The sequence below is a fragment of the Urocitellus parryii genome, chromosome 9, assembly GCF_045843805.1.
Source record: "Urocitellus parryii isolate mUroPar1 chromosome 9, mUroPar1.hap1, whole genome shotgun sequence".
In the NCBI taxonomy this organism is placed as follows: Eukaryota; Metazoa; Chordata; class Mammalia; order Rodentia; family Sciuridae; genus Urocitellus; species Urocitellus parryii.
The window spans coordinates 88,190,457-88,203,563 of record NC_135539.1 but is presented as its reverse complement, the minus strand read 5'-3'; the positions used below and the strand labels follow the sequence as shown (position 1 = coordinate 88,203,563).

At 35.1% G+C, this 13,107-nt stretch overlaps 1 protein-coding gene across 6 annotated transcripts in view; it reads left to right on the top strand.

Annotated features, from left to right (window-relative positions):
- Positions 1 to 202: 202 nt before the first annotated feature.
- The window catches only part of Rgs7 (regulator of G protein signaling 7), a 461,036-nt gene continuing 448,131 nt past the window's right edge, over positions 203 to 13,107 (top strand). For all 6 annotated transcript variants that reach the window (XM_077802474.1, XM_026390748.2, XM_077802475.1 and 3 more), the window contains exon 1: positions 203 to 280. In XM_077802474.1, coding sequence (XP_077658600.1) covers positions 203 to 280 — 78 coding nt within the window. The remainder of the gene's footprint in view (positions 281 to 13,107) is intronic.

The following is a 13,107-nucleotide window of genomic DNA, read 5'->3' as shown; positions in this document are numbered from 1 at the left end:
TTTTAAAATCTATGTCCTGTGTCACTTCCTCCCAGCCATCCTTGGCTTGTAAGCATGCTCCATGTGGAGCTGCAAATATGAAGATGTATCGGGGAGTCAACCTCTTTATCATTGTCTCTAGTATCTCACTCAAGTCTCTCTAACCATTTGCAGGGCAGACTGGTAATTCTTGTGTCTAAGAGCCCACCAAGTTTTGGGTGACATGGCCCAGGGGAATAATTATGGGCAGACCAGCAACGGGGTGGCAGATGAATCACCCAACATGCTGGTGTACAGAAAGGTAAGAATTTCTTCACTTTCTTTGAAAAATGGAAACTTCTGGCTTCCTAGATGTTTTCCACCTATCAACTTTGTGGCCTTGTAGATTCTCCAAATCACCAAAGATTGTCTACGATACCTGAAGGTGATCGAACGTTCTCAATTGATACATAGCTGTTGAAACACAAGGACATAAATGAGATTTCACACACTTCTTGCTGATTTTTACATAGATCAATCTGTCATTAGCAATGACAGCAAGTTTGGGCATTCGGTGTATTTTGTTTGTTACAGGTTGATTTAATATTATCTATCATAATTTTGGAATCTTTTTAAATACTCCTCCTAAATGTTTAGGTTATAATACTTACATAAGTGTATCACATTTTAGAAATAAAAATAGACCACTTGCAGCTCTGTGGCAAGAGTGAATGTGTCTGTGTGAATATATGTGGTTTGATGTAGTTCAATGATTTTACTACTAACTAATCAATCTTAGGTTTTTTGCCTTACTCTTATTTTTGTTCTGTTTATATGATTTTGCTTGTAGATATTTATATTCTAGTGTCATATGCCCATTAAATAAACATTTATATCCCAGAGGAATTTCTTTTTGCCGTGAACACATCTGACATCTTTATGCAAACTTCAAGACATTGAGCCACTGTAATAAAGATGCATTTGGTTATTGCCCATGCTTCAGAGTGGTTGCTTGGGTAACTTCACTCTGGTTATAATCAATAATCTTACTAAGATTAAGGATGCTGTATTTTTTATGTAACTTTGTACCAATTGTTTCTATTGCATTTTATACTGGGATTGTTTTTCTTGAGCACATTATCTGGAGTGCTTATTGGGCAAGATTCCTTTAGTTAATATAACAATAATAAAAAGGAAATCATACCTTGAAACCAAGAAAATTGTTAAAGGTTTTGATTAGAGTAAACCACTGAAGAGTCCAGGATGAGTTTGCATTTGTTTTTTTTTTCAGTGACATCAGAGCTGATTATTAGAAAAGATGAAAGGCTGTGTGCTACCTGGATCTGCAGGAAATCAAAACTTTTTTGTCTGTGTAGCTCACAATCATTAAAAGGTAGTGATGTTTATGTGTTGGAGGGAAGGTTGTTATTGCTGTAAGGAGAAGATGCCTGGTTCCTGGCATTATGCTAGCTGTCTTATTCTTTAGCCTGTGGATAGTACTATACTGTGTACTTGTGAATGCAATTACATATGTCTGGGACAACACAATATGATGGGGAAGAAAAATAGCCGACCATTGAACTTTTAAAGTATTTCAGTTGAATAATGCAAGAAAATAATCCACTTGAGGCTAAATTATTACTATGGTATTTCTACTTTGGTTGAAATAACTGGATACTTGATTAGTTTAGAGTTGGGATTAGATCTGAGAAAAAACATTTTGGTGGCAGTTAGATGTTTTAAATAAGTCATAATATATTCTGTTGTTTGGTAGGACTCTGAATACTGTAGTGATGTGAGAATTTGAAATTTTGTTTTATGCATATAATGCAATGTGGAAAGTTGGACTTCTGGGTAGAAAGTTATAGTGGTAAGCTATTTGTTTTAGCTCAAACAACTGTACCCTCTCTCTGTTTCTCTATCCAAGATGGAAGGATGAATTGATTGGGAGAAAAAAACCCAGTTGTCTTGATTAGAAATAAACAATATAACATCAATCAGTATGTCTCATTGAATCAGTTATAATGAGAACCAAAAAATAAGACAGAGGTTTTAGAAATATTTGATTAATGTACATGAGCTTTATATTCCTGATTTCAAATTATTTTAAAAATTGTTGTATAGCTTTAAATTGCTATTAGTTATAATTTCAAGTTAATGATCTGAGATGACTTCAGGGAAAGAATCTAATACTTCATTTTTTAAAGCATTATTGTTGGTTAAGCTCAGAACTGTTGGTGATATTCATTGTTCCTTTCTTTTATTAGCTCTTCGTTTAAGATAATGACATGTGTCACTTATTTTTCAGGAAAAAAATATTTCTTTAACAAATCATTAGTGGAAAAATTAGCTCAGCTCAGTAAATTTTACTCATAATGCCAAACTGTGGATTGCTTGGTTATCCTTTTATTTTCTGAGCACTTTTTTGTGTGGTATAAATAATATTATATAAATAAATGCCAGATAATTTACAAAGAAACAGTTTTCCTTGGTTATCATTTGTTAGTTACAAAATCAAATGTTTTATGTCTTTGTACATACATACATCATGACAGTATGAATTTCATGGGATGTTGCACCTGTTTCTTATATTTTATATAGACTTCATTTAATATCTGCTTAGTAGATGGCAAATTTTAATATGAAGAACAAATTGGAGAGGGGTATAGGTTAAATATATGTATTAAGATGTTTTGACTGCTTCAGCTTTATAAAAGAATAGGGACTATATTATAATGTTTATCAATCAGAAAGTCAATCACAGGCTTAGAAAAGAACTCCAGTCTCAAGAGCACATTGCTCAATAATAGCAGAAAGAATAGGTGGAAAAATTGTTTTATTGACTCATGCCAATTTTCTACTTCTGAGTCACTGTTGAAGCATGGTTATTGAAAGCATGTTCTGAAGTAGCAACATACATGGTATTCTCACTTCTTCTCCCTTCCCCCATGCCACCTCTTGTTTATTTACTGCCCGAGATTGTCATCCACACTGAAGATGGATATGTGTTGTTTCCATTTTATCTTCATAGGCTATTAATGATTCTTCTAGACACTCTAGAGAGACAGGAAACAGTGAATAGTTAGCAAAGTGGAGTGATTGGAAAATCTGGGGGGTGTGGATTTCTTATTTGTCTGATGTCTCTCTCCGTCGTGATTATCCTCATATAGATTTTAGAAATTTTATCAAATATTGTAAAAATTCCAGGGATTCTTCTTTCCATGGAGAAGTCCCTGGAGATTTTATTGAAAAAAAAAAAAGCATAGCCGATAAAACTCTGATCATGCAGGCAGAGCAAATGGCATCATAATGAAGGCTTCAGGCCGTAGTAATGCTCCCTCAGATCAGGATTGGTACCTGTAGCTACATCTCAGATGTTTGCCAGTACCTTTTGGCTAATGTGAAGTGTCTCTCTGGAGTTCATTTGATGTCAGATGTATTTTAAAAATTCCTATGAGTGAAATATTTGACTTACCAATTCTTCAATTTATAATGTTGCCCTTTTCATAAGCAGATGATTAAATTAGAGTGGCTATTTTATGTATTTAAGGACATCTTACTTAAATGTGTATAAGATTATGAGGCCTGAATACTCTTATTCTTGGAGCTTTCTAGACTCCCCTGACAGGCCCTATCTAGATCGGACTGGAAATAATCCACTTCCTTGGTATTCAGCTATCTTCAACTTGTCTTGGAATCAGACCAGCTTCTTGAAGCATTTGTAGAGATGACAAGACAGAACTGAGGGTTTTTTTTTTTTTTTTTTGTTGTTGTTGTTGTTTTTTGCGGGGGGTTGGGGGGTAGGGAGTTGATGGATCTTAAATAGTACTCCCAGTTTTGATTTGCTTTGGAGGAAACTCATGTTTGTGGGGTAGTAATGGCTGTAAAGGACAGTTGAGCTGGAACCCAGAGTACAGGGAGACACTCTAAATTTGGTGTCTGGCCAGCATGCTGCCCACCAGACAATATACATCACTTTCGTCCTGCAGCTGACATTCATGCATCAGAAAAACAAAATTTCTAGGGCACCTTGGGGCCATTAAGTATTTCAAGTTGGCTGTAATGCTGGCTTTTCACTAGCAAGAATGCTCAAAATGTCCAACAATTTCTGATATTATTGCTGCAACCATTTGTGCTCCCAGCTGTCAGAAAAGAAAATGAAAATGTTTTCCTGTTTTAGTATCTTACTGGAATGAATGTGTTTGGGGAAATAGCAAACCTGTCCAGTTCACAATACCCCTCCCCTCTTCTTTCTCCTCTCCCATTCTTAAACTCCATTCCACTCTTTTCCCCTCCTCTCGTCTGCTTCTCATTCGATATAGTTATTTGACTTCCACTTGCTTTTATTTTATTTTTCTCAAAACAGACTTAAGGATAAATATACCAAGTTCACTAAGATATTTATTTTAGTTGTAAAAGAGAAAATAATATCCTTTACATCTGGAAGTATCTTTTGGAGAGAACAGAAGATACCAGTCTTGTTTGGGTACCTGCCTTGCACAGACACTGAGACAAGTACTTTTGAACATGGCAGCATGTTGTGGTGTCTCTCTGAAGTTCATTTGATGTCAGATGTTAGTATTTAAAAGTTAAGACTACTCCATTCTTGAAGAGCCTTTTTAACATAAAGGCACAATGGGAGCTGATACCCCACTGGGAAGGTCACTTGTGCTGATTGGCATTATGTAGATAGATGTCTTTGGAAGCTGTTTACAAAGTCAGCAGTAGATGTACCTGTGAGAAGGGGAGTGGCTTGATTTTTTTCTTTTAAAGAGACTTAGCCAAAGACATGACTAGTTTCATAGAGGTGAGTTAGCTGTCATTTTCTGTTATTTCATTTGTTATTACATTTGTCTGTGTAGGATAGCCACTCTGAGCAATCTTGGGAGTGTCAATATTTTCTGACTCAACTTCCATTGTAAAAAACAAGTGTTGACATTTTTTAACCTTAATTGTCTTGATCTTCTGGGTTTACTACATTTTAATAGTGGGAAGAACCCTTACGACAAGACAAAGGCCCATTAGAAAAAGGAAAGAATGTGTATAAATAGATAATCACAAACAACGTGGGCTTTTAAGCCCTCATATTTCCAAATTAGGAGCTCAGATGGGAGACAGGCAAATAGAAATTGTCTTACCACTTTTGAAAAATTCTGAAATGGAGCGTCTTCTAATCGGTTATTTGAAAAAAAAAAAAACTTTTTGAACAAAGAGATGCTGTCTACCATAAATATATTTAGACCTGTCTTTCCCACAGTGACACAAATACTGACATGTGCCCTGAGTTAGGACAGGATCATCATTTATGACATTTCCACTGGGAAGTAGAGAGGAGCATGTTATACATTTTAATGATGAATTTTGGATAATAATTAACTTTGAGTTCAGAGCAGGAAAGCCTTCATGGTTGAGCTCTTTCCTCACCAATTGTTGGTTGTCAGTGCTATTTGTGGAATTAAGATAAGGATTTGAGGCTTGAATTTTATTTCCTTCATTTCCCATCTCCAATCTCTCTGAATCTAATTGATCAGAGGGAAGTGCAGATATACAAAAGAGATACTATCTAGGGATTTTATTGCCTTCTAATAGCCTTTGTGGTTCTGTTGAGTGATGGAAAGCAGGATATTTTTAGGTGGTGTGGGTGATAGAATATGATCATTGCAAAGAATATGAAAATAGTTTGGATTTGGACAGTTTAATGACCTAATAAATGTAAAGTCTCCTTGAAAACAGGATTGTGGAAAAAAGCAACCCAAAGAATTGGCCCGTGCTCTGCACTTTCATAGCAGTGATAAGGACACATTTGAAGGTAATGGTTGCAAAGACTTCTATCTTATGAAATATCAATCTAATTATGAAATAATTGTAAATGATTGAGTGGGTACCTGGTTATTCAGGAAAAATGAGTCCTGCTTCTTTCTGCCATTTGCCTGGGGCATATAAAAATTTCATTTGCTACCTTTTTAATTTTCTTGTATCTAAGTCAATTAACAAAAGTCTGAGAACATTAGAATTCTAATAGAAAATCATGAACTTGCTGGTTCATTGAAATTGCCCACCTGGTCTAGACTAGAAAATGTTTTGGCTTTGGGGCCTATCTAGAAAGATGCACTGTTACTCAGACTTCTGGGAAAAATGTGTAGAAAAATGACGAGCTTTATGACATTAGCTGGGAAGCCTTTCATTCTTGGTCTTTTCTGGTGATTAGCAAGTAAAATTTTTCTTAAAGAGACATTGTACTAAGAAGCATGAGAAGCATCATGTGTAATGAAGTTGTACTTTATCATGTGTACTGAAAAAAAAGTCTTGATCTTTTTTTTTTTTTTTTTTTTTTTGTGTGTGTGTGTATGGTACTGGGGATTGAATTCAGGGACACTATATCAGTGAGTTATATCCCAGGCCTTATTTATATTTTATTTTGAGATAAGATCTTGCTATGTTGCTGAGACTGGCCTTGAACTTGTGATGCTCCTTCTAAGTTGCTGGAATTACACATGTACACCCCTGAACCCACCAAGTATTATTGGTAAGGTTCAGCTCTGCTACTGTTTAGTTGTGTGGCTGTGAGTTAGTGACTTAACTCCTTTCATTTCAATTTCCTTATCCATGAAATAATGAAACATTGAAATGGTTTCCTTCATAGATTTGTTTAATGATAAAATGAGTTAGCTTTGGGAAAGCATGTTACATTGAACCTAATGTTTTTTAGGTCTTCAGTAAAGCCCATTATCATCATTAATAATATTTTTATTGTCTTATTACTATTTATTTGACAAAAATTGCTAAACACTTTGTGCCAGGTAAGTTATGATACCTGCTTTATTTTTGATTAAGACAAAATAAGTGAAAAATTTTAGCACCTCCAGTTGTTTCTTGCTATAGTATAGAGACAGATTTTGTAGGATGCTTTAATAATATCATTTTATGACTCTTACAGTGTCCTGTCTTATTGTTTAGCTTCATTTAGCTAGCTTCTTCTTAGTAAGGTCTTTGAAGTTGTATCTTTCATATCTTTGAAATCTGCAGTGTTGGATATCATGTAAACTCGACAAAGCCTTAGTACCCAGGAATTTCAAGGGTAATAGGGAACTCAGAATTTATCTACTTTTTCATATTATACACTATGTATTTTATTTATTATTTTTTTATACATAGTAGTTGGGTTCTTCCCAACAAACTCACACATGCATGGAAATCAAATTTAGTTCATGATCCCTCTTTCCCTTTTCTATTCTCGTACTTGTTTTCCTTTTGCTCATCTATTAATTTTATTTGATGGGTTCTTTATATTATCCCTCCCTCTTTCCTTTATTTTACTTTAGCTTCCACACATGAGAGAAAACATTTGACCTTTGAGTTTCTGAGTTTGGTTTGTTTCACTTTACATGATACTTCAAAAAACTAGGGATGGACCTACCATATGACCCGGCTATCCCACTCCTTGCTATTTCCCCTGAAGATCTAAAATCGGCATACTCAAACAATACAGCCACCTCAAGGTTTATAGCAGCACAATTCAGAATAGTTCAGTTATGGAATCAATCCAGATGCCTATCAATAGGTAAATGGATTAAGAAACTGTGGTATATATACACAACGGAGTGCTACTCAGCCATAAAAAAAGAATGAAATTATGGCATTTGGCAGTAAATGGATGGAATTGTAGAATACATGCTAGATTATGAATTTTAAGGTCAGAGAAGTAACATGATTTGTCTAAGGTCACACAGCTTGAATTCAGGTCTTTATTGTCTTTGTATGTGTATGCTTACCTTCTAAATAAATAAATAAATAAATATGTTAAGTCTTTGTGTTTGTAGCTTGGCATCTGTGAGTGATCAGCATCCTACTTACTGCATGGACATCTCTGGATGCATGCAGCAAGGTGTCTGGTCACTCTCTGTAAAGAGGTCAGATCCTTTTTTCCTTTGACTTATACTTTAGCTCTCAGAGCCCCAAGAATAATCAGATTGGGGACTTAGTTTGACCTATTCATATTGTAGCTCTGTTTTTATTTGATCGTAGCTGATAAAGATCCAGGATTTGATGCTCTGTTAGTACTGTTTAATGGAAATTTGTATCATCCTGGAAATATTCAAATATGCACTGTGAGTATTGTAGCCAGTTGCCTCATGGTGTAATTGTGCACTTTGAAGTGTGTCAGGTGTTACAGTAGACAAGCATTTAAATTGTATTTCATTTTAATTAATTTAATTTTAAATTTCTATGTGGCTAGTGACTATTGGGTTGGATAGCATAAAGATATGAAATAAAGAACCTTAGAAAAATAGCATCATGTGCAAGAGAAAAATAAAAGATGTTGTATTTATCCTAGTACGTGGTATGTGCACTTAAGATAAGGCTGTGCTCAAGAACTGATTTTTTTTTTAACGGAAATACAATAGAAGTAAAATTGTAAAGGAAGACTATGTCCTAATGTAAGGGAAAGGATGATATTATCATAAATAATATTGACTATCTACTCAGTTTATGCTTTTTTGTTTTTTGTTGAAACCTGTAGTGGTCTGAGGTGGGTGGCCTTCCTAAGGTTGGATGCTAGAAGTTATCTTTCAATAAGACAAAAGTGTACATATGCAATGAATACACCATGCAGGGTACCTTTAGGGGTCTGTTCATGCTAAGTGTTTTAACTAATTTCTATCTTGTGTGATCTCAGAGATGCATTTTTGCCATTCTATTTCCTGACAAGACTGAGAAGAAATCTGGAGATAATGGGAAAAGGGATTTGAAATGAATGATATCCTTTTTGGGAATTAAAATTGAGGTTTAACTCAGTGACTTGGAAGTCTGAGGCAGGAGGATTGGAAGTTGGAGGTCAGCCTGGGCAACTTAGCAAGAACCTTTCTCAAAATAAAAAGTAAAAAGGGCTGGGGATAGAGCTCAGTGATAGAGTACCCCTGTTTTCAATTCCAATAAAAATAAATAAATAGATAAATAAGATTCTAGGTATAAAATAATACATTTTTATAAAATTCCCTTCTCTTTTTATGTTTCAACACTTTCAAAGGAAACTTATGTGGAGTAGTGAATATGGAGGGTGAGAAGACTCGAGGTCAAAAGGGATAGATGTGAATTCTGAGCCCAGGTCTGACTATATGAGCTTGGGCAAGTTTCTTCTTTTTTTTTTTTTTTTTTTTTGCCCAGGGCTGAGGACCAAACCCAGGGTCTTGCAGTGCTAAGCAAGTGTTCTGCCACTAAGCTAAGTCCCCAACCCCTTGAGCAAGTTTCTTAACTTCTAATGTTTTGCAAGAACAAATTTTGAAAAACATTTCCTGACAAGTCTTCCTCTCCTTTCTGAGTGTTCCCATGTCTTATGGACATTTAGAAATCCAGTTGATATGATTTCCCATTTGGTTATTGTTGGAAGATGTCAAAAAGTGTATAAGTACACGTGACCTTTGTTGGCCACACAAGCTCTCAAAGTCTGCCAAACTAGCTCAATAGAAAACTTTTCTCTATACAGAAGTCTGTGGAAAAATTTTACAGTTGATGCATACAATGATGTGGGCTAGAGGATTTTGAAGAAAGCAAAGTTCCATATAGAGAGGTTTCATTAATCCTAATGTTATTAACACAACATTCATAATAATATTACTAATATTTCCTTCAACTTTTCCAGGTTCATTTCCTCTGGAAATTAATGTCATTTGTCACATGTTCTAAGTTTTATGTTTAGGATTTTTTTTTTAGGCTCTGCGTTAATTAAGTATTGAGTACTTAGCGTATGTCAGTTCTTTTACTTATATGACCATTTTTCCTTAAAATAACATTGCTTGTTGGTTATTAGTATTAAATATATATATATATTTAAATAACAAAGTTGAAAACAGCCTCAAGAGCTCTGTGAGGGTGGAGGCACTTACTTTGCTTTGAGGTATGCCAGCAGCTCAAATAATTGCACAAAATAGGTGTCCCTGAATATTGATGCACAAGTAAATGAATAAAAAAGTGAAGGAAAAAAATGAACTCTTGTCTCTTTATAGTGTTTCTGTCTGGATTAATAGGTGCATGGAGAAGACTACTCAGAGTTCAATTTCATTCATTATATACACCATTCAGTCTTGACTGGTGTCAAGCAGCTATGTCTATGGTAAACAGAACACAGAGTTGTAGACAGTGCAGACACAGTGTTGAGACATCTGTGAGCTTATTTTACAGTGGTAAACATGAATGTCAACTGATCAGAGGCTGAAAAAGAGAAGAACTGTGTAATGTGAAAATTTGGTTTGGGTCATCTGGTTTCTAAAATAAATATTATGTTGATGTCTATCTTCTGTCTACAATTGTAGTGCCTCACAGACTACGCAAGGTCTAACAGCTATTGAAAGTTAGTAAGGGATTATAAAATGAGCTAACCTAAGCGAATGTTGAAAATCCTCAGGAGTTTACTGATACAGATGAGGCAGGAGTGTTGATCTTATTTCTTAGAAAACCAGATAACTTTTTGTAGGCCGTCCATCAGGGCTTGTTGGTTTGAATATGAGATGTCCATCCAAAACTTTTGTGTTAACGCAGGAACGCTCATAGCAGGCATGATTAGATTATGAGTGCTGTGACCTTATCAGTCCGTCCTCCTTTGAATGGACTAACCAGATGGCAACTTTAGGCAGCCAGGGCTAGGCTGGAGAATCCTCCTAAAGGGTTCCTCATCTCTGTGTCTCCTCCCCCTCTCTGTTTCCTGGCTGCCAGGACGGAAGCATCTTCCCTCTGTCATGCTCTTCCACCATGATGGGCCCTCATCTTGGGCCCAGAGCAATGAACTTGGCATACTGTGGACCAAAACTCTGAAACCATGAGTAAAAATAAAATTTCCTCCTCTAATTTGTTCATATTAGGTATTTTGGTCACAGTGATGACAACCTATCTAACACAGGCCTCCCTGATTCTGGCAATTCGGGATTGATTGATGAGGCTGTTTAAATTAGCTAGCAATAAAAGTGAAACAGGTACTCTTATAATTAGAGAAGTGTACTTGTATTTTAACGTAAAGGTTTATAGCCAGACTGCCTGGGTGAAAATGTGCTTCATATGAATCAAACTACTTTACTCCTTTGAATCTCAGTCTCTTCATCTATGGGTTGGGGATGAGAATAATAGTTCATTGTTGGAATTACATGAAAAGCCAGGATAAGTGGGACTCCTTCTCTATGTTGCTATTAATTATGGATGCTATTTAAAATGATAAGGACTTGGATTTCCTTCCAAATGAAAGTGATGTCATCTTAGGAACAATTTCCCTTTAAAATTGTAGATATACATATTTTAGAGTTTGCTACCTTTCATTGACTCTTTACGTGTTGTTTTAAAATGTTGTGTATGACAATTGTACAAGGAGTGTAACAAGTTTTTATTATGGCACAGTTTAAATAAATAAAAAACAGGGAAAATAATATAAAGAGCCTTCATGCATCCATCACATCATGTCAATAATGATTAACCATGGGCATATTTTTTTTTCATGTATACTTCTTCATTTCCTCTATTTCCCTGTTGATTATTTTAATGCAAGTTCTAGAAAATATATCATTTTGGATACAAATTCTTTGGCATATGTATATGTGTATTAGATATAATTTTTGATACATATTCTTTATATATCATGTGTAACATATATGTGTATATATAAATCTTCCATATTTTCTCAAAGAAATATGTGTGTGTGTGTGTGTGTGTGTGTGTGTGTGTTAAAGAACTGAGATATTCTTTGGTACTTTTAAACAGCATAAAAGTAATAAAATGATAATTTCTGTATTTTTTTCTTGAGTATTTAGAATAATGGCACATCTTATATTATGAGCTTTTACATTTTTTCTTATTTTTCCAAATATGACTATTGTTCTTTATCTTTTTTGATAAAATATGTATAACATGAAATGTACTATTTAAACCATTTTTTAGTCTATAGTTCAGTAGCATTTTATATATTCACATTGCTATACAATTATCACCAGTATTCATTTCTAGATTTCTTTTCATCATTCCAAACTGAAGCTCTGTACCTATTAAATAATAACTCCCCATTTTTTCCTCCCCCTGAGTCTCTGGCAACCATCCTTCTAGTTTCTGGCTCTGTGAATTAAACTACTCTAGGAACTTCGCACCAGCAGAAATACACAGTGTTTGTCCTTTTGTGACTATCACTCAGTGTATCCTAAGGTTCATCCATTTTGCAACAGGCCAAATTTATCATTTTAAAGTCTGAATAATATTCCTTTGTATGTCTGGACCACATTTTATTTATCATTATGTCCCCTCCATGGGCACATGGGTTACCTTTACCTTTGGATACTATAAACAATACTTCAGTGAACACAGGTGTACAAATATCTGTTCAAGTCCCTGCTATGAATTTGTTTGGCATATACTCAGAAGTGGAATACCTGGATCACATGACAATTGTACTTTTGAGGAACTACAATACTGTTTTTCACAGCAGCTGCATAATTTTCCTTTCCTGCAAGCAGTTTTCTAGGGCTCCACCTTCTCCACATTCTCACCAGCATTTGCTATTTTCTATTGTTTTGTTAATAGTCATCCTACTGGATTCTGGGTAGTATCTCATTGGGGTTCTGATTTGCATTTCCCTAATGATTGGGCATCTTTTCATACTACTCATTGACAATGACAATTTGTTTACCTTCTTTGGAGAATCCATGAGCTTAATTTTAAAAGAAAGGTTGACTTGTCCTTGATTAGGAAGAGCTTGATCTAGGGGCTATATGATCACTTCGCTCTCTGTCTAACCAAAATTCTGTTATTTTTGTTTGGATTCTTAAGATAGGTTTTTCTTGTGAGGTATGTGTGCTGGGGATTGAACCCAGGGGTGCTTTTCTGCTGAGTCATATCCCCAAGCCCTTTTTATTTTTATGGTGAGACAGGATCTCACAAAATTGCTGAGGCTGGTCTTGAACTTGTGATCTTCCTGCCTCAGCCTCCCATGTTTTGGGGACTATAGGTATGCACCATCTCACCCTGCATGAGATAGGTTTTAATAATGAAAAGGTCTTTAAATTCTTTGTTAAGTTTTTAAATTGCCTTACATTTACTTATTAGGTCAGTGTCCAGTGTCCAGTACGGAAAGATGAACTCTCAGCCATAAGTTGATTTGTAATTACATTAGCAATTGAA